This window comes from Anopheles aquasalis, chromosome 2 (genome assembly GCF_943734665.1).
Source record: "Anopheles aquasalis chromosome 2, idAnoAquaMG_Q_19, whole genome shotgun sequence".
NCBI classification, from domain to species: domain Eukaryota; kingdom Metazoa; phylum Arthropoda; class Insecta; order Diptera; family Culicidae; genus Anopheles; species Anopheles aquasalis.
The window spans coordinates 74,735,647-74,760,646 of NC_064877.1; the positions used below are offsets into that span (position 1 = coordinate 74,735,647).

Genomic DNA, 25,000 nt, shown 5'->3' on the forward strand with positions numbered 1-25,000 from the left:
CGAAAAACAAAAATCAAATCACCAAACTTCTTCTGCACCTCCCGGGGCGGGTGGCGAAACCGGTCCCGGTCCTGGCCTGGTGTGGGTCCGCTTAGTGCCCAGACTGTATGGAGACAAGCTGCCGACGAAAGCCATTTCGCCCCGGTTGCGCAAAGTTCAAAGGCGGATCGTGATGCTGCACGATTCCTATCGCTCCAAGGTGGTACCACCGGCCGCGAATATGCTAAACATGGTGAGTAATCGGGAAACGCGGGACCCTGCCCCGGGCATCTGATGCATATGTGTGTCCCCGGGATGTCTGTCATGAACGTCGTAAAAAAGCTGGGGGAAGCCGTCCGAGCGACACTGGAGCGATATAAATAATTTAGTTTCAAAAAAACAAAAAAATTAAAGAAGATCTCGATCAGATCGGTGTTTGAATTTGGCGGAAGCTGTCTAGGTGTTAGCTGAGGGTTCTGTTTACTTAACCCAAATATTCTCGCAGCAAGATAAATGGATTATGATGCGTTTGCTTATGCGTGTAGCTATTTGACTCAAGCGACAACGGACGGTTTCGATTCATCCTTACATATTTGTTACCTTACTAACGTATAGATTGGTTCGTGCAGTGGTGAGGTTTATAAAAGATGATATTTTGTTGTTTTAATAACGCCCAGTATTGTATAATTGTATCGTTAACAGCGCGTGTAGCTAATTGATTCATAGTACTCGTTCTGCTAATGAATGAAGAGTAAATATTCTCGCGCATTTTTTATGAAACCATCATAAACTATTGACATGATATTAGAAAGTGTCTTTTTTATGCAAGACTTACTTATCAACTTGTAATTGTTACCCAACATTACTAAGAACGAAATGGCGGCGCATAGTTATCAGGTATGACAACCAATGCGTAGTCATTAGAAATACCACAAATATCGTGATCTAGTGATCGCATATCGATTAGCATGTTACTGCTCTGTTGTTTCTGTTCATCTATTGGAGTGATTAAAATAACTTATAGTTTTCTCCATTTAACAGCAGGCAGTTCTCATATTTCTCCAGAACATTGCGTGTCAACCATCTCATAAACTATCGGCCATTCACAGCAATATCATAAAAAGCCCTCAAGGCACTTCTGCCGCCGATCGTTGACTACAGCACCATCATAACAAATTCCACCATTGTTGCTCATAATTTAGCATCGTGATCAGCATTGCGGACGGTTATTTCATCGTGTTTTGATGGCATCGCTTGCGAAATATTGATATTGCCTGCCGCTTAACATGATCTGTGATGTTGTTCTGTTCGCCGGAGCGCTGCGACGCTTTACTGTTGTTCACTGCGCTAGCGAGTGGACTGGATTTGTGAGAAATAATCATGCCTACGGCATGGTTTCCTCATCTTATCAGCTATGGCGGTGTGCAGCAGCACCTGATACCCTCTCTGGTAACAGACTGCGCAGTTAATCCCCAACCTCTACCGCCCAGCAGGGTTCCAGCGCCGCTGCCTCGAGCGCATAACTGCCCTGGCCACTATTTGTCAAAAATCGATAAATTATTGGAAGTTCATTCAAATCACGATGAAATTTGTCATACCACCTTCCACGGCCTATGATAGCCGAGGGCGAATCGGAAGCGCCCAGCGCGGACTAATATGGTAAATCGGTACAATTAGAAATGATTTATCGCAAGCGATCGAGTTTTCGGCCGCCGTCGTGTTCCGACAAAACTGCAGAATTCAAATCAACCACTTATGTGAAATGGGTTGTTTGATCCTCCTTATTTTTTTTTTGTTGTTTTTTGCTCTTGATCGTTGTCTGCCTTTGCACGCTAAGCGGAGCTCCCATTTTTGTCGGTGCTTAGTGTCGAACCGATTCACACGGCACTCTTTGCCTGGGTGACAAAAACCCGGGAATCGAAATGCCCCAACAACCTCATAACGTAACCATTAATATGCAAATCCGTATGTGACAACAGTTGTGTGATTTCGATTTTGGGACCGGCTGAGCCCGCACTAACGCGGTTCAATCACGGCCAACGGTGTCACCATTAAACGGTCTCGATCGAGTGTATTTGGATTCGGAATTCGCGCCTGGCGGGTTTTAGTAACTACGCGACGGCGTACCACTGATCGCCGATCGCGATCGCTGAGTCCAGAAATTTATTAAGATAGCTTAATTTTTGCTCAATATCCTCGAGCTCGTGCAGAGCGATAGAAATGCAAGGAAGGCAGCGCACGGCTGCTGAGGCAGCATTCACGCTAAAACACCATGACCAAACAGCCTACACTAATCCCATTAGGACGCTCTCGCTGTGTCGCCCCGATGAAAGCGAAAAACGCCCGCTTGTGTTTTCCGCTCCCTCCATTTCACCGGAACCACCTTCGGAAACTCGTTTTGAGCACTCAGTAGGCATCGACGGCAGAATCGGAGATGATCACCTGATCCCGCGACTCAGGGATTTGGGGGTAGATCAAAATGCTTCACACCTTCTTCGAGCGCGCAGGCGAACGGCTAAATTATCGCCAAACCGTCACCATCGGCGGCCCCTCGGGCCCCGATCGCCGATCATACGAATGTGCATCTCTCGCGACTGGACTGGGGCTTCGAGATTTTCGAGACAGGACAGCGACAGTAGGCTGATCAAAGCATCGAGCAACGGATCGCAGTAGGCGGATAGTCGAGTGCCAAAATACGCCGGCTCGGGTGCGGGAGAAGGGGCGAGATGCTTGAGATGGATTTATGAGATGCGGCATCACGTGCGCTTGTAATGGCCTCCTAACAGACTGCCGGTGCTGCTGCTGCTGCTGCTGCTGCCGGTGTCTGAACATCTGCTGTTTCTCGCCGGCAGCATCGAAAGATTGATGATGGTAAGAGCACGGCCGAGAAGCCGAGGTCTATCGTGGACCACCGAAATTGTGTATGGATATCAAAGCAAGCTGTGAAATTTATGTGAAGGTTATGTTTTGGTTCGTGATCTTCCTTTGTGTACCAAAAATGGTCCAAAACTCCCCTCTAGTCGGTCTAATTATTCATAGATTTTTGAAAGAGACTGGAAACTGTAGGAGGAGGAGGAGGAGAAGTAGGAGGGGGAGGTTCATATCCCTTGTTGTTGGTCGATTCATTGAGACGTACAACAGAAGGCAAGATCTCCTGCAGCTCGAAGCATCAGCAGCCAGCCAGGTGTGGCCGGGAGAGCAAAGATGAAGCACACCGGCTGATGGTGCACCGTTTCGCCCCGGGGGTGGGACACACGGGAAGCTGATTTGCATGCAAATGAGCTGCTGGCCGGCGGTTCCTTGGGGTGTCGTCGAACCGGTACCGGTGTCCAGAACCAATAAAACCCATCATCCGATGATCTCATTCATTAGCAGTGTTTATTTAATCTGGTTACCACCGTAGAACGCACTGCGGCTGTGATCATGATCGTGGTGTGGTCCGCCGGAGAGAAGATGACCGTTGGGAAGATGAATTTATGATCTTGGGAGCTTTCCAATTTGATCGCTTCCGGATATGACGTAACAGTGGATCTAATTTCTCTCTCTCTCTCTCTCTCTCTCTCTCTCTCTCTCTCACTCTCTCGATAGAAATGGCATCACGGTGCGGCACGATCGGCACAGAAGTGGGCAAACCAGTGCCGGCTATTGACCCACGACACACCCAAGGGACGCTGGATCGATAGCTACGGAGCCTGCGGACAGAACATCTTCGTCTCAACGCATCGTGTACCGTGGTGAGTGGACAGTTCGTCGATCACTCGATCTGCCGCCCACGACGCCACTCCATTTTGACATCATTAGGCAGTCGGACAGATCAGCTGGGAGACTGGGATCAGCGCAGCCGGTCTTGCTCTCTCCTTGATGTTGATCGATTTCTTGGCGCGCTTTGCAAATTTGGCTGCCGCGTTCCTTTTTCAGCAAAGTCACACTCCCACCCAAGGCCCACTTGGCCACTGGGTGGCGCCTGTCGCATTAATCTCACGCCGCGACCTTCTCTAACCATTCTCCTGCTCTCTCTCTCTCTCTCCCTCTCTCTCTCTCTCTCTTGCACCCCGGGACAGGTTGTTTGCATTGCGGACGTGGTTTTTGGAGCGACAGAACTTCACGTACGGCTCGACGCGGAACGATCTGGTGACCGTCGGGCACTACACGCAGATGGTGTGGGCCGCCACGCATAAGGTCGGCTGCGGGCTCACCAAGTGCCCCAAGGGAGGGCCACGAGGGAAACCGTTCTACAACTACGTCTGCAACTACTGCCCCATGTAAGTAACGACGGACGGCGCGGGATTGGTGACCTAAACGGTCGCGGAAGTTGCGATGCGCCCGTGCCGATGATGCGGTTGGCGATTTAATGGCGATGATGAATGATTGTTTACCGAAACCCAAACCAATGGCCATTTCGGAAACCGTCGGTCCGGTCCGGATGCGTGCATGTGTGGTCTGTGCGAATGTCAGCGAACCTTATATGCAGCAATGGCAACTTGGTTGGTTAGCATCTCGCTAGCGAAGGCAGATGAGCTTAGGGAGGAGATCTATTGTCCTTGGCCTCTTTAAGAGGGTCATAATTTAGATCTTTTTGCGTTCACACAAGGGCAGACTGGATGTTGTGTTGATTCTACTGCTGGTTGGAATGCCTACAACATTTCTTTGAATTGAAGATGAATCAGGAATCAAGGCGCTTAACGAAGCAGAGATTGAAGAAGAAAGTGTGGTTTTGAATATTTTCTTTATCGTGGAAAGGCCTCTCGCCCACTACTAAGTGTAGTGTATGAGTGAAAGTTTTGAAGTAGAAAAAACGAAACTCTCATTTCGCCACCGCCATTTCATTTGCAACCGTATCGGACTGTTTATTTTTCTTCATCCCTCAAATACTCTTATGATTTGAACAGAGGAAATCACGAGGAGAAGCTGGGCTTACCCTACAAACGAGGCCGTCCGTGTGGTTCCTGCCAGTCGCACTGTTTATCGAGAAAAAATAGGTAAGCTATTCCGTGCCATACCAACATGCACTTGATCCAGCTTGACTTGACTGTTTAATTCGATTTCGATTCAGACTCTGCACCAACATCTGCACCACGGCCGACCTGTGGGCAAACTGTCGCGAGCTGCACCGAACGTGGCCAGGCTGGCTGTGCAATACGGCCACCCCGGAAGGCCTAGAACGCCAGCGCAACTGTGCGGCAACGTGCACCTGCCAAGGGAAGATCCACGATTGATAGAAGAAGTTGGATCTTGTTGGCAAGGGGAAGGAACGGGAAAGGGAGGTCGATTTTATGTCGAAGCTGTTTTGTCTCGCGATTATTACAACAAATCATGAACGTTCGTTTTGGGTCAGGGCTTAGTTTAAATTCTCTCGCTAACGATAACAACGAGTGATCGTTTCTGCCGTTATCGCGTGCTCACCATCAACATTATTCACTTTCTTTCATGCGGTTTTGCGGGGGGGGGGGGGGGGGATCATGGCATCATTGCATCATGTAGCTTATTTTCTATGTTCTAGTTGCTGTGTTCAGCCTGTGGATGGATGTGATTGGGGATCTAAATCATTTAAAAATCTGTAAAACAATAAAAAAGGGGTTGAAAAAACATTGAGCTTAAGCAGGTGATAAGGAGCGCCGAGAGAGTTGCGAAGAAAAGGGTGGACGCTTTTTGGGAATTTCATTGTGATGTGATGTACATAAGCAGAAATAAAAATTGCGAAATAAATGCCCCGGATCATCGACCGGGGGCCACACAAAACAAAGAACCGAATCGGATTTCCATTCCGATTGCTCACGCTGCCGGGCAGGGTCAAACGAACAACCAGGCCGGCGCAACCAGCGCACCACACGGAGCACGGTAAGTGAACCACTTCCGGTGAATTATGTGGCGATGATGATGGTGTGGTGACATGAATCACCTGCTGCTGCTGCTGCTGCTGCTGTTGTGGTATGCGGCATTGCATACGGTTTGACCTGATGCCAACGATGATGAGGGGCACTGTTCTGCGTTGGCGCCCTCGTACGATCAGGTTGTTGGTTGGGTTTTTAGCATTGACATAGAGCTGCTGTTCACCGCTGTTCCGATTGTTCCGTTTCCCTTCGCCCTTCGACCGCGATAGCGAACGCCGAAAAGAGGCCATCGAAGCGATGATGAGGTGGAAATGTGTGATGGACCACCCTCCCTCCTTTGCTTCAAATCTCCCTAGAGCAGATCATTAGCGATCATCGTGTGATTTTCTTTTCGATTTAAATACTTTTTTTGCCTAAAATTCAGATACCTTTGTATCACTATAAAAAAAAACTGTTTTAAATTGCTTGTAAAATGGAAGAAAACACAAAAACAGTGAGTTTTCCATTCGTCATAAGAACCGTAAACATCCAACGTGTTATGACCCGTTCTGATGGATGGCTTCTATCGTACGCTGACCTTGTATTGTTGTTTCGATTCGCCTGCTGGCCCTCGGTGTCACACGCAACCCGCAACCGCACTGCCCCCGTAGAGGAGGATGTTCCTGCGGTTCGCACAAACGATCGCGACCCCTACCCTGGCGAATCGTGAAGCGGTCAGCCACGACATTGAGACGAAGACGGGTTGGTTGCACGACGACCACGACAACCAAGTCACTAACCGTCACCGGTTGCCGTGTAATGAAGTTATGAGGCAGGGTGACCGGCAACAGGTATCAGGTGAAAATGCGGTCATGCGAAACACCCCTTTGTACGCCCAGCAGAGACACCGGCCGCAGCGTGTGATGTAAGGGTGACGACGATGGAGCACGAAGAACAACGACGGAGAAGATGGTCAGTCGCTCGGGTTACCCCCTTCCCATCACCGCTCCGGAACGGATGGTGGTGGTATGGTAATATGGCGGATTTCTCACCATTCTTTAAACGGTCGAGTAATTTGGGAATTCACAAACCATAATCAGAATTCATTACCAGGGGAGCCCGGAACCGAGTGGCCGAAGGTTGGCTGAGAAATGCCCCGGTCCCGGTAGCTGCGGTGGTTCTTGTTTTGCTTCCAGCAACAGGAAGTGCACGGTGCGGTATCGAGAACCGATAAGACCGACCTCCGGGAAATCTGCGATGCGATCTGCACCCTGCACTGTGTTCTATTGGAGACGAGAACATGGACATGGTATGAAATGACGCCTTATGAATGGACGTAGGCATTTGCAAGAACTCGAGCGATCTCACTGTAGCTTGTGTGATCAAGTATTCGCAGCACGTTGCCCGGGGTTACGAGGAAAAGGGCGAACAGATAGTATTCCGGGGGGTGATGTGTTATGTTTTATTCAAATTCATCTGCCTGTTGCGATGCCGTGTTCCTTGGTATCTAATTGGATATTCCCTGGTTGTGGTCAACGGGGCATTGCCGCATCTTACCCCCCCTCCCACCCAGAGTTCTCAGATTCCTTTCCCCAATTATGCTCTAGCTCCCGCATGCCCATCTGGAGAACGTTTTGGAAAAGAAAACTGAAGAAGCACCGAACAGCAATGGCCGAGAACACTAACGACAAAGCTACCCGATGGACGCAATAAGCTTGAGACAAATGGCTCATTTAGGCAGTTGACGGATTACAGAACCGCCCCCCTCCTCCGGTTCGGCGACATTGTTGCACCGCGTAACACCACTTGCCAGTAAAGTGGTTAAATGAGGATTTTTAACGTCCACTCAACAGGGGGTGCACGATTAGAAGCGTTCTTTAAATGGCTTCAACAAGCGCTCATTTAGGTTGTGGTGGCCGCGTGGCCCTGTTTGTGAAGCCATTTCTGCACCATTCTCGTACTGATTACTGAAGAAGCCCTCGGCGCAATGAACAACCCCTTGAAGAAATCTTGTGGCTCTCTCTTCCCCTTCCTGGATAATGGCACATCTTGCACATTGTCCCACATTTAGCGCCACATTCCGATTGTTCTAAAGCAATGGCGAGCGAAGAAAAAGCCCGGGCGAGTAAAATTAAAAGCATTTTCCCGCAATTGCAACCACCACAAAATGGCCGCGTGGATCCAGGAGCGTTCAAACGATTGGCTTTTACTTTTTTGTTCTGTCGTGGGTCGTGGGCTATTCTTGGGTTTTTCGCACACTTTTTTCCCCTTTCCCCCTTCCGTCCATTTCCCTCGGTTATGATGCATGTTATGCTGGGTTCTTCGACTGACCAGACCAGAGCTGGGACGGCAGCAGAGGGTTGGACTCATCATTCGATGTCGCTGTACTCTGTGATGGTCTGTGTTGTGGTCAGTCGTCTCCCTAGTGTTTTATGATGCGAATGTTGTCTCTCTCTTTCTCCCTCTCTTTGATCATCGCTACACAACCTTCCCCCCCTTCCTCATTGAGGCTCGAGGTGGACAGGTACTTCATCCACCGCACGTACGCACCGCGCAGTAGCTCGACCAGCGATTAAGGTCCGGTACGGCGCTCAAGCGTGTCGAGTTCTGTTTTTTTAATTCATGTTTTATCGCCTCTCTCTCTCTCTCTGTTTGATTCACCCCTTAATTTTCACCCCGTTCACCCCCCTCCCTGTCTCGGCTGGCTGGTGGTGGTCGTCGCACCAGAAACGCTCGATCGCGACGAAGGGTGAGAAGGTCCGAACAGACTGCGCCAGTCAGACAGCCCCAACCGAACCGTCGTAGTCGTCTGTCGCAGGTCCGTCGGTTCAGTTCGCTAGGTGCGAGAGAAGTGTGTCCGCTCGCTTCAAACGCGGTACACGCGCCGGAAAAGTGTGAATTGGTGCACTGCAACCGGGTGGAAAACCGGAAGTGTCTTGTGTATGCGTACGTGCGTGATTCAGATTTTCTGTTACGGGAGTGTTCTGGGAGTCAGGGAATGGGATAAAATCATTCCGTGATTTTCCATCCATAATGGTGCTAAGTACGAGTACTCCGATTGCGTCGGCTGGTGCTGGTCCGGGTGCTGGTGTTCGTACATTTAAACCGCGTATCCCACGTGGTACCGGCTTTTCCGGGAGTCGGTTTGGGATTGAGCGGGATGAAAGGAAGCCAGTGGACGCTGGCAAACTCGTGGTGGTCAGTGCCGACATTAACTACGAACCAGTGCCGGCGAGTGTGAGCGATGGCAACAACAACCATGTGCTGTGCAATGTGTCCGATGATGATGTGCTGGCGTTCGATGGTCAATGGCCATCGATGATGGGCACCGGTGCTCCTGGTGGTGATGATGATGATGGTTGTGAGAATGGTGATACGAAGAGGGTTGCCCTTCGGTATGCAGATGCAAGCAGAAAGCAACCGGAGACAGCAAGAAATAGTGGTAGTGGTGGTGTTGGTGGTGTGATCGGTGCTTTGCCATGTCCCAGCTCGTCTGGCGTTATCATCGGCAAACCGGTCAATCTGATGCTGTCGAAGATGTCGCTACTGTGGAACACGAGCGGTTGGCTGCGCGTCTACTGTGGACCGGATCGCAGTGAAATTAGCTCCGAAGATCGGAGCCGCATGATCCACGTCGTCACGACGGCCACCACGCTGGACGTGGTGAAAGATATGAACCTGCCCGGGGATTACACGCTCTGGGTAAGTGAAAGTCGGTGCGGCGTGAGGACGAGGACGAGACGAGACTTCAATCAGCTATTAATGAGGTGCCGATGGTTTCCGTTCCGCAACGCGCATCATCCCGGGTGCTAACCGACGTAATCAATGGAAGATCTGAAAAAGGAGGCCTCGTGGCAAACAAGTATTACATTTTAGAGGAAGCGAATCAACATGGATTCGGATGTTATTCAATCCAGTGGATCGTTGTTGGTATTTGAAATTGAATTTGGTAATTTGAAGACTACTTTCTATCGAGTTCTACCACCGTCTGACTGATCTCGTCGATCTGTTGAAAGCAAAAGGTTGATTCAAAGCATAAGAGGCGAGAATGGGCATCGTAGTGCTTCGTCTGCAATCTGTTACTTTAACTGTGGGAATCTTCTCTAGCGAGAGTATCCGCGACTGGCAGTGATACTCGAAAACACACCTTCAGATCCAGTGGGAGATGATTGATAATCAACGAGCGCGTCAGCGAGATCATAAATTCCACCAGCTGTGTTTTTCGCATCTCTTAAACCTGTCCATTGTTAGTATAAAATAACATGAAGTTAATGAGATCGAGATCGAGATCCCGAACATGACATTTTACTCTCGAAGACCTCTAATTAACAGATCATTAATTTGATTGGATTGTGGAAACTATCTCCTGGTTTGTTTTAAAAAAACATTTCGCCACTTTGTAGCCAGACTACCAGGTTGTTGGATAACATAATTGAATTTGGAATCATATTTCCGTGGCAACATGGCAGCTTAGATCAGCTGTGCATCGGTTTTGACAAGAAAATTATTGCCTGCTACGATGTTGCTCCGGCAGCGCATTAATATGTCGAGAGTGCATTGTTTCCGGGAGGTGTCGGTTCTTCGTCTGCAAGCATATCTCAGCTGATTATGCTCCAACGATGCTGTTTAACGAAGAAAATCACGCAGAAAGTGAAACGCGCCCCACGTTAAGCTGTCCACCTGTCAATCTCTTGGCTGGCTCGGAGTTTCTTTCTCAATGCGCGCCATCGGATGTCACCCTTTGAGGCCGAGCGTACAGCGTAAAACAATTTCAAATTGAAATTATTCCCCCTGCTCTCCACGAACAGGTCCAGACGGGTGGTGGTAGGACGCGCCGGTTGGAGGAGAACGAGTATCCGCTGCTGGTGCAGGAGGAATTCCTCCGTTCGCTCGGTTACTTCGATGAATCGCGCCGAGCCCGGCTCGGTATTGACCCCGAGCTGAAGCACCTGATCCGGTTCCACATCGGGCCGGCCGAAATACCGATGTGCAAGGGTGTGCTGCGTTCCGGCACGGTCGAGGTGCTCAAGGGTCTGGTGTTCCCGCAGTGGCGCCGCCGACACCTGGCGATCGTCGGTAGCAAGCTGATTCTCTACCCTGGTAAGTGAAGCATACCAGACGCCAGTTGGTCAATGATCTTGTACTCATCTTCCCTTCCCTTCTCTGGCGCAGGTAGTGCATCGTTCCCACCGGAAGTGTACGAGCTGGCTGGTGCGAATGTGTTCGAGCATGCTCCGTGTGACAATCGGTTGGTGATCAAGATCGTTCCAAAGACCAGCGGCAGCAGCAGCAGCAGCAGCAACAGCACGTCCAGTAGCGCCAGGGACAGCCTGGATCGGGGTTCTTCACTAGCCGGTGTCGATTTCATCGATGGTTCCGGCACGCTAGCCACGGTTTATCCTGGTTCTTCGGCAAGACACGCAGTGGCCAACGGTGGCACCGACTCCGAGTCGACCGGCGAAACGGCGGTCCTGTTCTTGGGCTTCCGTGAGTCTTGGGAACGCGATCAGTGGAGCATTTGGCTGTCGGTGGTAAGTCTGTTCGCAATTCCTTGGCTCCCAGCAATTCCTCGCACTTTCTCTTTTGCGTCTTGCGTAGTTCTACAAACTTCTAGTGGCCTAGTGCTCGTAGAATGGCGTGTAACTTGTTGCTCAGGAAGGTCGCCGTTAGGTAAGAAAGTGCATTCAACGTGCAACAAGCGATGGGGTGAATGGCGTGCAGCTGGCGTTCGTGGTTGTCTCGGATCGCTGAGTCCGGGCGAAAGGAACCGAAACCCTCGTGCAACGTGCAGTGTCTATAAAATTCGTTGCAATCTTCTTCTTCTGCTGGGGAAGAACGCATTCGTTCGGCCTGAAAGCTTCAATTGGCCGAAGGTTCTGTGGCTTAACTGCACTCATTACTAGTCTCGATGGGGGGCGATTTTTAAGCGCATATTGACCAATTCATGCACCGGTTGCTCCATTACTTCAGTAGATTGAAATCTTTCGTAAAGCTGAAGAACGGGGAACATTAAGACTGAGCTTATAGTGGCCGCTCTGGGCGGTTCATTTACCTTTGTGGCTGGGCGTTTTTTTTCTTTCTCGATGAATCGTTTCCGGTTTGTTGATCAGTAAATATGCTTGATAACAGAACGGTCATGATTGTAAACATGCTGTACATCGTGTTATCGACTTGTGAAACAAACAAACGACTACTGTCTGGTCTTTTGCAACTCTGTTTGTGTCCTTGAGATTCTATTGGAATCCCCTTTTCACAGCCATGGAGTACCGTTGTGAACTACCGATTAGTAAAATGAGTTAGTAACGAGGATCTAAAATAAAAAACAAACGAATTCATGCGTTGCTCAACATCGGAAACAGCGCGGAGCAACGGGTTGCCAATCCGTGGCCCGTTTAGCACAAATTAGAGTAGGCCCTGGCATTCGAACCGCGCTTTTTTCCGTACTCAAGTTCAACGTGGAAAATTAGATCCAAACAAAGAAAGCCATGAATTGCTCTACTCCACGGACGGGGGGAGGCATCCATGTGAATCACATACGCACGCGGGGTGGTTCTCCCTTCCCCCAACCTCCCCTGGCTACGAGACGAAGTGAGGTAAGCGCTGATGACGGCGGTCGGGTCTGTCGGCCGCAGTAAATAGCGTTAGATACGGTTGGCAGGTTCCTGCTGCTGGTGCTGCCACAACCAACTTTACCCTGAACCGTAACGCGCTCGCGCTTAAGAGGTTTGCTTGGATGATCGCGATCCTATATCGTGCGTCTCTCCGGGCGGGGGCAGATCGTTCCGTCCAGATATTCGGGCTGTCCAACGGCTTTTTATGATGCGGCCCGGCGGACCAACGAAGGAGACCCCAATTTTCCACTATATGGTCATCAACGAAAGTAAAACTTACCTTTCGGAGTGTCCGAAAGATTCGTGAACCACGCTGACGCTGACGGTGGAGCGCTTTTTGAGGAAATTTAAACGAAAAACTCCTCAACCGGTTGGTTTGGGGGATTTTAAAATTTCCGCACCGAGTTTTCCAACACAAAACAAAAAATGTTTGAAGAATGGAGAGCGAGAGAAAGAGAGAGAGAGAGGTAACGGATATGGAAATGAGTAAACAATAGCTTTCCTCTTCTCATCACCGCCCTTTGGGGGTAGCGCGATATGCTTTGTGGAGAGTTTCGGATTAATCTTTCTCCAGTTGACAGCGCCCACCGGACCGGTAGTGGGTCGTTGATATGTTGGAAAGCGGCGTCCATCACATGCGATGGAAACGCACCGAGCGTAACCGAGCGGGGGTCCATCAGCGCCAGATCAACGCAGCGCTGCCCTGACTAACTGTGACACAAGGGGGCTCCATGTGGTGCCCGTATATCCGTACCGGATTGTGTCATAAGATGCGAGCCAGTACCGTGGTACACGTTCGTCCTTCGAATCACGCACCACATCGTCAAGGAATGTTGTTCCGAAACATGGGCGCTGACAGTGGTAAATTGGACAACACTCCGGTGTATGGACCCCCGCAATACACGCGGGGGGATGGCTAGTAGTCGTTGGCCACATTAGTTGCCGCTTGTCGAAGCCATGTTTTGCCATGTTGTTACCGATTGACAAATCTGGCTAAAGGATGTACTGATCACACACGCATTCGTGTGGAGGGATTTCGCCATGATCTTGTCTAAATCGTGTGCTCGAAACGGATGGCAAAAGATGACAAAAATGTCAATACATTTCCGCGTGTAGCGGACCGCGCGCGAACACATTATAATTGTCATGGTGGTGCCATCCGTTCGCTCTCGTTCGCGATCCGCGGCGATTGTGTAAGCGCATAGTGGAGTGGCCATCAATCAGATTAGTACACAAAATGTCATTGAATAATCCAATTAAACATGCTTTTCCATATGAACGGAGGGCGGCGGCGGTGGAGGCGCCGATTGTTCGCAGTTTGTCTTGCGAAGGTTTCGCTTTTCTTCATTAGTAGCACGTGGTGATGGTGGTGGGCGCTCGTCCACGGAGGATGCATCGAATGTTCAGATCTTCCTTTTTAATTTCCTTTTTCGTTTGTTTCGTGGGCGGTTCTGCATCGGTGGCGATGCTGCTTGAGTCACCGTAACAGCATAGCCCCCCTAGGGGCTCATGCATGTTGCACTAATTAGGATGCCAGCCAGTTACACAATCGGTTGTCAAGATGGCCACCCATGTGGGGTTTCAAGTGCCAGTAGGCTGTACGCGCCGTTTGGTGAATTATGAATATGATGGATGTAAGAGTTATTTATTTGAATGGATGGTAATGGAGACGTTTAACAAAAGGCAGTTTTATAGGCTCGTAATTGATACAATTGACTAGAGGAGGAGCACATAACTGTGCGCATAGCTAACCGTAGTCTAAATTGCAGCTAAACAATTTCAATCATAAATCCATTCATTCCTACGATCCGTTGCATATTGAATGATGCGAATGCGAATGTTCAAGGGTTGCTATGTGTTGTGAATGTTGGTGCCCACCACAAACCGCCTTCTGATATAAACGCTCACTTGCGGTTCCGTGGATCGCACCTCACTCTGGCCACCCGGAGTGTCACCCGGAGTTACTCGGATGAGCCGAGACGATGGAAAAGTGGTTCCGTAGTGGGCCAAATAATTTTATGTAATAGCGCGTACCGTACACTTAAGTGTGCGTATTATGGGCTGGTACGACCGCACCGGTGTCGCACTAGTTGCGCGAAAAGCGTGGCAGCACCCGTTGGTGCCGTTGGTTTATGTGGCTCGTGCCGTGCCATATGGTAAGGGCAAGGGCATGTACGATGCTTTTGTACTTTGTGGTTGAGAGTCTTGTGCGAAGACGACATACGAAGTCTCTTCAGACACTGGTGTGTTGCGACGGTGTCGTTGTTCTAGTCCAGTTGCGCAGTGACTGTTGCGTAGAGCAGAGGACGCTTCTACGGGCTCTGAGTGTGTTTTCGGTGATTGTAAGACTGGTGGTGGTGTGCAATGGTTCTAAGTGGAAAATGCGTCATCAAGGCGATGGGGGACGGAACGTCCAGTTTGAAGTCGAACAAAAGTCGCGTCACCTTCTCGGATCTGGAGACGATCGAGATGGATTCGCTGGAGATCGAGTTCGATGACATGCCGGTTAGTGATAGTTGGATAGGTGGACTTGCGGCTCCAAGTGCATTTAGAGAAATTGTGGATTAAAAGGAAATGTGGAACAGGTGTTAATGTGATTGCATCACGTTTCAGGAGGGACGCGATCGCAGCACCAATCAACGGTTGGATCTGGATGATTCCGGTTTACAGCAGATACCGGACATCTTTCTGCAAGCACCGAACGCCGTCGAAGAGCTGCTCGCGGGACGTAACAAACTGCAGGAGATAGCGCTGCGAGCGTTGGGACAGTTCACCTACCTGAAGGTCCTCCGCTTGAACGGCAATGCGTTGAAAGATTTTCCCGACAGCCTGTACCATTTGCGGAACCTGCGTTTGCTGGATTTGAGTGAGAACGAGATTCGAAAGTTACCGGACAGTATGAGCGCGCTGAAAAGGTAAGTGTTTTTTTATTATCAAGGGCATTTTTTTAATCGTGAAAACGTTAGTAATCGCTTAGAGCTTGATTTGAACTACATGTTGGATGTATCGGAACATTCCAACGAAGCTTTGACGCAAGCCCTTAAGACCTGGGCCATCTTTCCCATTGGGCACATGCCCACGGCCTCGCGCTGGTGGGGTCCCACAAATTCCTGTGAGTGCGACGGGGCTATCTAGATGAACTTATCATCGTGAAGATTATTGATTTGTATTTTTCTGATGTCGCATTACGTAGATACGATGGGCACTGTTTTTGGTGCGAATCAAAAGACTTGACCCCTAAGATTTAAGCGACGAACCCGGTTTGATCATTGTGATCACCTTTTCAACTTCAAAAATCTGCTAAAAATCGAAAAATAGAAAATTCAAACAAAACTTGACGGGGCTACCTGGATAAACTTATAATCTTTCAAACGGGTATCGATTTGTATTTTTCTGATGACCCATCACGCAGCTACGATGGGCACCGGAAAGAATCTTTTCACATACACGACTGCCTAAATTTGATGCCATGGATGAAGTTTTTAATAAATCTTCCCCAAGATAGAACTTTATATTCTTCAAAAGTTGTGTTTAAAGTAGTTGTCATACACATAAAAAAGTAGCGAGGAAGGATACTAAAAATCTTCAAATATGAGCCTTTTTAATAGGCCGAAATTACCGAAGCCCCCCCTATTACGTGTTGCTTTGCGTTGTCCTGAGTGAACACAACACTTCTCCTGTTCCAGAGGAATCATTTCCTAGGTTTTTGTGGTCGATTGATTGATTGATTGATTTTTTTTAGAAGGAGATTGCTCCTTTCTTTCACCTTCGTTCTCCCTACGGTCCTCTGGATTTCAAAGCGACTGTTCGAAACTGTTCGAAACTCCCTGAAGGTATGCAACAGATGAAATAGCATACCTTCAGGGGAGTAAAATGAACCGATTCAATCGGTTCAACCGGTGTTTGAACCACCGAAACGTACGGACGTTCGGACGTGCTACCGCTGCCTTTTTAAACTAATTCAGCCCGCTTTTCGCGCGTAGGAGTCTTTAGAAGGAGTCTGAAATCACCGCAATCCATTGTGTTTTGCAAACACAAAACTGTGCCGGAAGCTTCTGTCAAAGGCAGATGATTGAGGTGCTCGCCAATGAAAACTCATCACAGTGCCATCATCGTGTGGCCCTCTGCAACCACTGATGAAATGAAATGGTACCGCACCTGCGTGAATTTGAAAACCGTGGAAAAATATCAACCATCCACCATCGTCATCGCGCGGCCCTTTGACTTTGACTGCCGCGCGTGATTCCTTTCCGCCATGCTGCTGCGTACTCAGCGTTTCTCTTGCCTGCCTGCTACCGAGGAACGGTGGAATGCTTGTTAGTTTGACGCTGATAGGATCTTTTCGCTTGAACCGGCGCATGATCTTCGGGACCACCAGCAGCAGCAGCACCGGGCGCGTGTCAATCTCATCCGTCGTCCCCAAAAGTGCGCCATTCGCCACACCACAGCCACATTCTTCGAGTGTCGTTTCAAGGGTATTGCTCCACCTTCGACACCTGTTGCTTGAAGGAACGCCCCAGAGGTGGAGACGAATGCATTAATTACGCATGCATGCGCGCCAGGGCACGCGTTCTGCATGACAAATCTTGCGTCTTCTCCACGCGTCGCTTTCCATGCGAGCATCTTCCCATGACCTACCCAGGACGTTGTTGTCTTTGTTGGGTAGCAAAATATTCTTGCGAAACTTACCTTACCACGTAAAGTAGCGTGATTCCCTTCCGAGAACGCGGCTCCGGTCGAGCCGCGCGGGAGTTTGACATCGATCTCCGGCGAGCTGCGACCGTCGCGAAGCCCAACCGTTCTTCATCGTTACGAATGCGAACTTCCGGTGGCTGCGCACTGAAGCAGAAGGGGGCTTCCAACTTCAAATTAGTCTCCGGCGACTCCGACCGACGACTCTGAGTCCATAAAGTCCAATTCGCCATAAAATCCACTGTTCCTGGCGTGCGTCGATCGCTGGGTGGGGATCCAACGCCAGCTCGTCTCCTCCGTTGTTGTTGTTGTGTCTGCCAGTCAGGCAAGCAGGCCAGGCGGACCAGGTCTTGGCAGGTCAAGCTTGAAGGAGGCAGCACACGAGCTATACTGTGCTCGCGGTACCAACCGGGGAGTTAGTTTCACTCGCACTCGGCGTCATGCGTGTAGCGATCGCGCTGGCAGAAGATACCGGGCCGCCGCCGAGTCTTCATTTGCGAGCGACTAGTTACACGAACTGGAGGCACCGGTACATCGGCATCCAAAAGGCGGCATCCACGACGTCCAATCGCGGACCAAAAGTTAGCCAATCGTGACCGGGAAAACTCACGGACATCGGCAAAACGGTACGGTACGGTTCGAGTGGAGCAGGGAAGTTAGTTTTCCACGAAGTTTACCCCGAATCGGAGGTGCGTTCATGGTGGTGCCGCATTGCCCCATTCGCCATTTGTGTACATTGGCGGCCACTACTTGCTGTGGCCATTACAAAGTAGAAGCGTAAAGCGAAGTGAAGTAAACGCGAAAGCGCTGGTGCCGGGACAGCGAAAATCGAAATCGACAGTAAATCGGATCGATCGAAAACGGACCGCTTGTGTGCGTAGCGCAAGTAGCGGTGTTTGTAAAGTTTCGTTTTTAATTGGATTAAGCGTAACAAAAAATCGAAGAAAGTGAAGCAACGCTCATAACGGCACGGTGCGTGCGGGTGCTGGAAACGAAGCGGCCCTATAGGGTCTCCGGTGTTTGGGGCCAACCTGGCGCATGTTGCAATAGTGGTGCGCTCCGTGTGTGCTCCGTGTGTGCCTGATGAGATGAAGTGAAAAGTGCATAGAAGCGCAAAAACGAGGTGTGAATTTCGAAACATCCGTTTTGACGTGCGGCCGAAAGGGAACGCCGGTGGCGCCGGTGAGCGTGAAGATCCTAAACGATGATAGCCTCCGTTGACCACCGCACAGAGGTGGTCATCTTGCAACGCAGTGGACACGCGCAGTGAAACGCTTTCGATTCGCTTGCCAAGCCTCAAAAGTTGAGCAATATTGATGAATGAATTGGTTTTTTCTTTCGTTTCGAACGAAAGACTTCAACGCCAAGCGACGAACCTAGCGCGACTGTTGGTGTTGCGTTGCATAGAATCGACCCTAAATCGGTGCAGCCCTCGTGATAACGAGGATCACCTCCTTGTGTTTTTAGGAAAAACGGCGAGACCACACTACGCAGTGAGTGGTGAGGCTGCGGTGCAAGAAAACTGTCTTCTTTTACCCTTTAAGCGGCGTAAGCGATGCCGAACCAGTGACCGTGACGCTTCTGCTTTCGGTTTGGAGTTCGTATTTAGAGTTCATTGCTGTGGTGTGCTGAGGCCCACATCGTGGTCCGGTAAGTAGTGAAGGGTTGTGGTTTATGACTGCACCGCTTATACCAACACGAATAGTGGTATAGTGGGCGCGTGGCGCGCGAGTAAAACATCGCAGCCAACACAACACTAAACTGAAAGCTTTATCAATGCGAGAAATCGTTTTCGAAATGGTGGCCACCTCTCGTTCGTTCGTTTATGGTTCCCAAAATCGTAGATTTCCTCTGCCTGCCAATCGGTTTCGTTTCAAGTGGAGCTTTGCAGATTCCTTTTCGCGATAAAAACTCCACTGCCGTTGACATTCATTGATGGTCGTTTTTGGTCGATTTCTTTCGAATGAAATGCGTGTTTTCTTTTGGTTGGAATCGTGATAAAGAAATGACTACAAACGAGCTCCCGGAATGTGTGTGCTTTCTTCTTGTACGATCATTATCGTACCTGAACCTGCACGAAATATGTGATCTGCGTAGCGAACTCTGAAACACCGTGGCGCCTTGCTGTGGACAATGAAGAAGCAACAGATCAGCATGTTTGGAGTATGGGTTCCAAATGGTTCGCTGCAGTTGGAATTCATTAGTTCCACTAGGGTTACTTCTCGCACTGCCACGGGACATATTCAAGAAGAGGATGAAGTAGAATGGAGAATGTCCGATGAAGGGGTGGATGATGCATCGGTCGCAAATCTCCTGCCCGTTTCTGTGACATTTTGAACGATAAGGTCGCGTGCTTTACTTTACGTTGCGTTGTGCTTTAAACAAAAGTCAATGTATATTGATTCCACGTGCACTACGGCAGTAAAAGGGGTTGGGTAACGATCGGAGAAAGGAACGCAACATGAAAAACCACGTGCATAACGCAGCTTACGTCGTCGTTGCACCGCCATTCGCTCAAAATGTACGTTTCGTGTATCGAGATCGAGGTTTTTTTTTGTGCGAGCTCCCCCGCGTGAGCTGAGCCCTAAATTTCCACCAAGGCACCAAACATCGCCCTTCTCTACGTGGGCAAGACGGCGGAAGGTTCAACAACGGGGGTGTCAGTGAGGGAATTTGGGCTAAAGAGGAAGAACTTTAGCTACGGTAAGGAGGAGGAGAAGGAGAAGGAGAAGTACCATTGTTTGTGGTCACGAGAGCGAATCAACATTGATTGAAAGCGATCTGCTGGTGCCGTTGCTGCTGCTACTGCTACTAGCGCTAGACAGAAGAGTATGCAGAGAGCCCAAGAGATACTGCGTGGTAGCGCTGGGACGATGAGATCAGCCAGCGTTGGAGGGTGGTGTGTTTTTCGCGAAAACGATTTTTGCATCGCTAAAAGTGCGCGGCAATGCATCTCCACCAAATGGAGGTACTTCCGGAGAAAATCTGGCCCAACATAAGCATCGCATTTCAAATTATGATCAATGGTAGCGGATGACATACAGGGATCGGTGGCGCCGATGCTCCGATTTCGAGCGAAAGCGAAACTGTCCGCTGTATCGGTGGTCAGTGTAACGCAAGTGAGGCATGAAATGCCTTTCGTCATTTGCATAAAACGACGTCATCCCAAGCGAACCGTGAAGGGATATGTGGTGATGGTGTGACGCTTTTCTTGTGTTTCGCAAAACGGGCTCGGAACCGCTCCTTTTGTCTTAAGCATAATTAGATGAAACTAAACCTTCTTTGATTGACATCTTTTTTTTTTGCGCAATGCTGCTTCTAATTATCTAAGATGGCACAAGCAGCCGTTGTACAATGGTTTCCTTTGATTGACACTTGTTGCAGCTTGGAGGAGTTCAGCATCGAGCGGAATGAGCTACGCGAGCTACCGGACAGCTTGAAGGGATTAACTAGCCTGAGGATTTTGAATGCGGCCTACAACCAGCTGGAACAGCTACCGTCCTTCATGGTGAACAACATGCGATCGATGAGTCTGTTTGTAAGTAGGAGCGGTAGAGATCATTAGTGTCCGACAAACGGCACACTCGGTTCAGATTTTTATCTAATGGGTGGCAATACTTTCCGTTTTGTAGCAGCGAAACGACTCGCTTCGAAATGGACATCATCAGACCCAGGCGCAGCTGCGCGATGCAATTCAGAAGGGGGAAGACCGGCCAGATCAACCGCTGACGAAGGTTAACCTTCGAGGGAACCAGCTGAAAGGGAGCATCATACTCGGTAATTATGGGGTAAGTGTCAACCGCGTGAGGGCGGCGCAGCAGCAGCAGAAGAAGGTCGTGAGTTATAGCGTGTCGATTGCTTACAGCTCCTGACGCAACTAGATGTCAGTGAAAACTCGATCGAGATAATGGACCTTTCGGCCTTGGACAAACTCGAGACGATACAGTGCTGTAGGAACAGTTTGCGTGAGCTTACACTCAGTGGACGTAGCCTACATTCGTTGATTGCCGGAAATAACAGTAAGTCGGATGCGGATCGCTCGAGGTTTCCCCCCCAAAAAACACTGATCCACTCCTTCTCTTCTTTCTAGATCTGACGAAAATCACTGTTCGGGCCACGCCAACCCATCTGAAGCACATGGACCTTAGCTACAACTGTTTGCAGGAGCTGCCGGATTGGTTGGTCGGTTGCCACCAGCTGCGGACGCTCTACGCGAACAACAACCAGATCCACACGATCTCGGAGCATCTGCTCAACAACGAGCACGCCACAATCCAGACGCTCCATCTGGCGTACAACCAACTGACCAGCTTTCCGCCCATGGTCAAACGGAAGCTCCCCCTGCAGAAATTGTACCTGCAGTGTAATCTCATTGAGGATTTGCCGGAAAACTTTTTCATCGCCTGCGAACGACTAACCATTTTGAATGTCTCGAGCAACAAGTTGATGACGTTGCCGATAATTTTCGGATCCAACTGTAGCCTGGAGCGACTGTACGCCACCAACAACTCACTCACCGATCGTGTGCTGGATTCGTTGATCTGTCTTCCCCGACTCAGGGTGCTTCATCTGGGTTACAATCTACTGACGACGATGCCGGAAACCTGCATCAGCTGCTGGGGTGATCTCGAGGAGCTTGTCATATCGGGGAATAAGCTGCGTCACTTGCCGGAAAATCTTGCCAACATGGCCAGCTTGCGTGTATTGCGTGTTCACTCGAACCAGCTGCAGACGGTACCGAGTCTCGGTCGTACCATTACGCTCCGGGTGCTCGATTTGGCTCACAATCAGTTGGATAAAGTGAACATTGCTTCGCTGGTACCGAGGAATCTGCAGTTCTTAGATCTTTCAGGCAATAAGCAGCTACAGGTTGATGCGCAACAGTTGAAAGCTTGCCGAAACCAGCGTCCGATGGCACTGGTGGACGTGTCGGGAAAGAATCGTCCATCGCTCCCGACGACACCGTTGCCGTACCAGGAACAGGAGGATTATGAACCGTGCTGGAAGGTGGGCTTCGCGGAGACGAGCGGTTGTCTGCCAAAGCTTTGCATTGCGCAGCTCCGATTGCCTGGGTTCTGTAATTCGGAGGGGCTGTTTGGGTTGTTCGATGGTGAGACGAGTAACGCTATCCCGAATCTGCTCGTTAAAACAATCCCAAAGATACTGCTCGAAGAACGGACGGTTAAGGAGACGGCAAATGATTACATGAAGTATACGCTGCTGTCGGCCCATCGGGAGCTGAAGCAGCGTGGACAGCAGGAAGCGGTCAATGTGACACTCTGCCACATTGCACGTAGCCGTGTGCCGTCGGAGGCCATGAGCTATCTACCGCAGGCAGTGGCCGCGGGGCGTAAGTTTATCCTGCGTGTCGCAACCGTTGGTGAGTGTTCGGCGGTGCTGATCAAACACAATCGTTGTGTAATGCTGAATAAAGGCAGTCCACAGCGTAAGCTAGGGCTGAGTGCCAACTTCCCGGTGACCGTACCGGATCCGGAGGTACAAGAGGTGGTGCTAAGCGATGCAGACGAGTATCTGGTGCTGGGAAATCGAAAACTCTGGGAAGTGATCACTATGGACACGGTGGCGGAGGAGATCCGGAAGGAGGATAATATACTGTTGGCCGCGAAACGTGTGCAGGACATTGCGCAAAGTTACGGTGCCGAGGAGAACCTGAGTGTGATGATCGTTCGCTTCAACAACCTCGGGACGGATGTGGATTTTTTGATGCGTGAATTGAGGCAAACGATACGGAAGAATCCACGCACCGCACCGGGTGGACCGGGAGGAAGCCTGATAACGGGGTTTTGTAAGTGTGGCTGCTGCTGTGAGACGAACAACAGCTGTTGTCACTCGGCTGCAGCGGTTCAGTTCGTGAGGCATCCGTCCGGCCGTAGTGACCGATCGTCACCGAGTGGCCAGAGCGATCAGACGAGTGGTAGTGAGACGGTACTGCTACAATCGGGTGGTGCTCTACAGGCGGCATTGCGTGCCAAGTCGGATAGTTCCGTTGGTTCCGTGGGATCGCTCGTAAGCAGAAGACCCAACAATGCACATCTGGCGAATGAAAGGCGCAGCCTGCGCGGTGGTGTCGTACGAGCCGTTCGGGCCAAGATCGAGGAGGAGAAGGAAAAGGAAATCGAAGAATCGGACTCGGCCATGTCGGAGGAACAGTTCAAGTGTTGGGAGTACATGCTAGAGCAGAACACGCAGCTGCTGTTCGATAAGGAACTGAACACTATATCACGAGGATTCACGACGACGAAACGGCAAGCACCGTTACCACCACCGGGAAACGGTGCCTCGGATTCCGGAACTAGCAACTCATCCACCTCGACCGGCAACTCCGTCGCGAGTAATCTCACGAAGCTGCAGCTAAAGAATCTTTCCACCAGCTCGCCCCAGCTCGCTCAGCTTGAAAGTGACAGTGGGTTGAACTCATCGATGGCCAGCGGGTACAGCACGATGATGACGACGGCCCGGGCGACACCGTTCCTTTCGAAGCAGTTCGGATCGACCCGTTCCTTCCATCCGGCGTCCTCGCAGAGCTACTTCAAACCGATCCAGTACAACACGTCCGCCAACCCGGCGCGAAGGCCCATCAACACCGGCCCAAATGCCGCTTACTTCGGTTCGCTGCAACGATTGATGCCCTACAACCTGGAGTACGATCTAGCAACGGCGGCGACGGCAGCGGGACTACAGCCGGAACGGTATCCGGGTGGCTCGAATGGAAACATCGTTGAGGTCGAGAGCAGTACACTCGAACTGGACACTATCGATCCGGATGGTGGACGGATGCGGCAGTACTGGGGTGTCGCCACGACGGAACTTTAGAGCCGCGGTTTTCGGATGCGGTTGCCCCAAAAGTAACCGACTCAAGGTTTACCGGTTTTTCACTTTCTCTCAACCCTACCCCCCAACCCCAGGCGGGGCAGAAGTGAAGAGTGCTTGCTCCTTCGTGCCGGGGGGGAGTGTTCGTGGGGAACGTGTACGTGTATGTTTGTGGCCGTGGCCGTTGCCTTTGTTTTTAGCAATAAATTAAATAAATATGTACACATTTGAATAGGATACCATTACATATTACGCCCTTGCTCTCTCTCTCTTTCTTTCTGTCTCTTTCTATCTCTTAAACGTTACACGCTGACCTACTAATAATTGTTTACTCATTTAATGTACGACACTGGGGATGGTTTTTGGTGAGGCGGATGGGAGAAACGGGGCTTGTCAAGATGATGATGGATTCAGAGAACGTTCGCGACTATGGCGGTATCGTCTGGACCACCTCTGTCTCTGCCGTTATCTTTGCTGATAAAACCTCCCTCTCCCCCTCCTTTCCCACACACACAAACACACACTCTACGGGGGGCGATGTAAGAATTTTGATTTACTTGTGGTTTTTTTGTCCTTGTTTTCCTAGATAAATACTCTTCGACCACGACGACACAATAAGGAACACAGATAAGTCCCCCGGTCCGGTAAGCCGCAGTGTCGATATTTGGCTCACCTTCGCTTCCGAGTTAATTTGGCTTTTGTCTTGAAAGAGCAGAGAAATCTGGAAACCGAAACGTGCTCTGGAACGTTCTCTGGAACGGATTTTGAAAGGAGCTGCTGCACTCCTGGGCGGGTGATCCGAAGGATGCCGGCCTTTCCGGCGCCATGTTTACGTATGCGTTTGCGGACAACAATATGGACAAGAGTGGCGGTTCTTTCGATTTCTCGACGGTCAGACCTCTTTCATTGACTGGTGAGGTCGGTTAGCAGACTAGCACCTGATGATTAGGGAGGATCGAACTTGTTCGTTGCCTCGCTCACGGTCTCTCCCGCACTCTCCCTTTTTAGATTTCACTAGACTAGTTCTTCACTCGTGTTTTGCGGGAATGGACCTCTAAACTAAAGCTCGCTTCCCTT

At 50.1% G+C, this 25,000-nt stretch overlaps 2 protein-coding genes across 2 annotated transcripts in view; both read left to right on the forward strand.

Annotated features, from left to right (window-relative positions):
- The window catches only part of LOC126569388 (cysteine-rich secretory protein 2-like), a 9,087-nt gene extending 3,699 nt beyond the window's left edge, over window positions 1-5,388 (forward strand). The window contains exons 3-7 of the mRNA XM_050226433.1: window positions 96-232; window positions 3,568-3,713; window positions 4,041-4,241; window positions 4,869-4,958; window positions 5,033-5,388. Of these exons, the coding sequence (XP_050082390.1) occupies window positions 96-232; window positions 3,568-3,713; window positions 4,041-4,241; window positions 4,869-4,958; window positions 5,033-5,195 (737 nt within the window). The 3' untranslated portion in view covers window positions 5,196-5,388. The remainder of the gene's footprint in view (window positions 1-95; window positions 233-3,567; window positions 3,714-4,040; window positions 4,242-4,868; window positions 4,959-5,032) is intronic.
- Window positions 5,389-8,822: 3,434 nt separating this feature from the next.
- Window positions 8,823-23,980, forward strand: LOC126577121 (protein phosphatase PHLPP-like protein). Its single transcript, XM_050238545.1, has 9 exons — window positions 8,823-9,491; window positions 10,598-10,889; window positions 10,962-11,320; window positions 15,014-15,315; window positions 20,477-20,630; window positions 20,725-20,880; window positions 20,958-21,111; window positions 21,183-23,038; window positions 23,069-23,980. Exons 1-9 carry the CDS (start codon window positions 8,823-8,825, stop codon window positions 23,924-23,926), a joined length of 4,800 nt encoding a protein of 1,599 aa, XP_050094502.1. The 3' UTR covers window positions 23,927-23,980.
- Window positions 23,981-25,000: the final 1,020 nt, after the last annotated feature.

Coding starts and splice junctions, on each gene's coding strand:
- LOC126577121 (XM_050238545.1), top strand. CDS start 8,823: ATGGTGCTAAGTACGAGTACTCCGATTGCGTCGGCTGGTGCTGGTCCG. Junction 10,890..10,961: donor CAAGCTGATTCTCTACCCTG/GTAAGTGAAGCA, acceptor TCTCTGGCGCAG/GTAGTGCATCGTTCCCACCG. Junction 20,881..20,957: donor TCATACTCGGTAATTATGGG/GTAAGTGTCAAC, acceptor GATTGCTTACAG/CTCCTGACGCAACTAGATGT.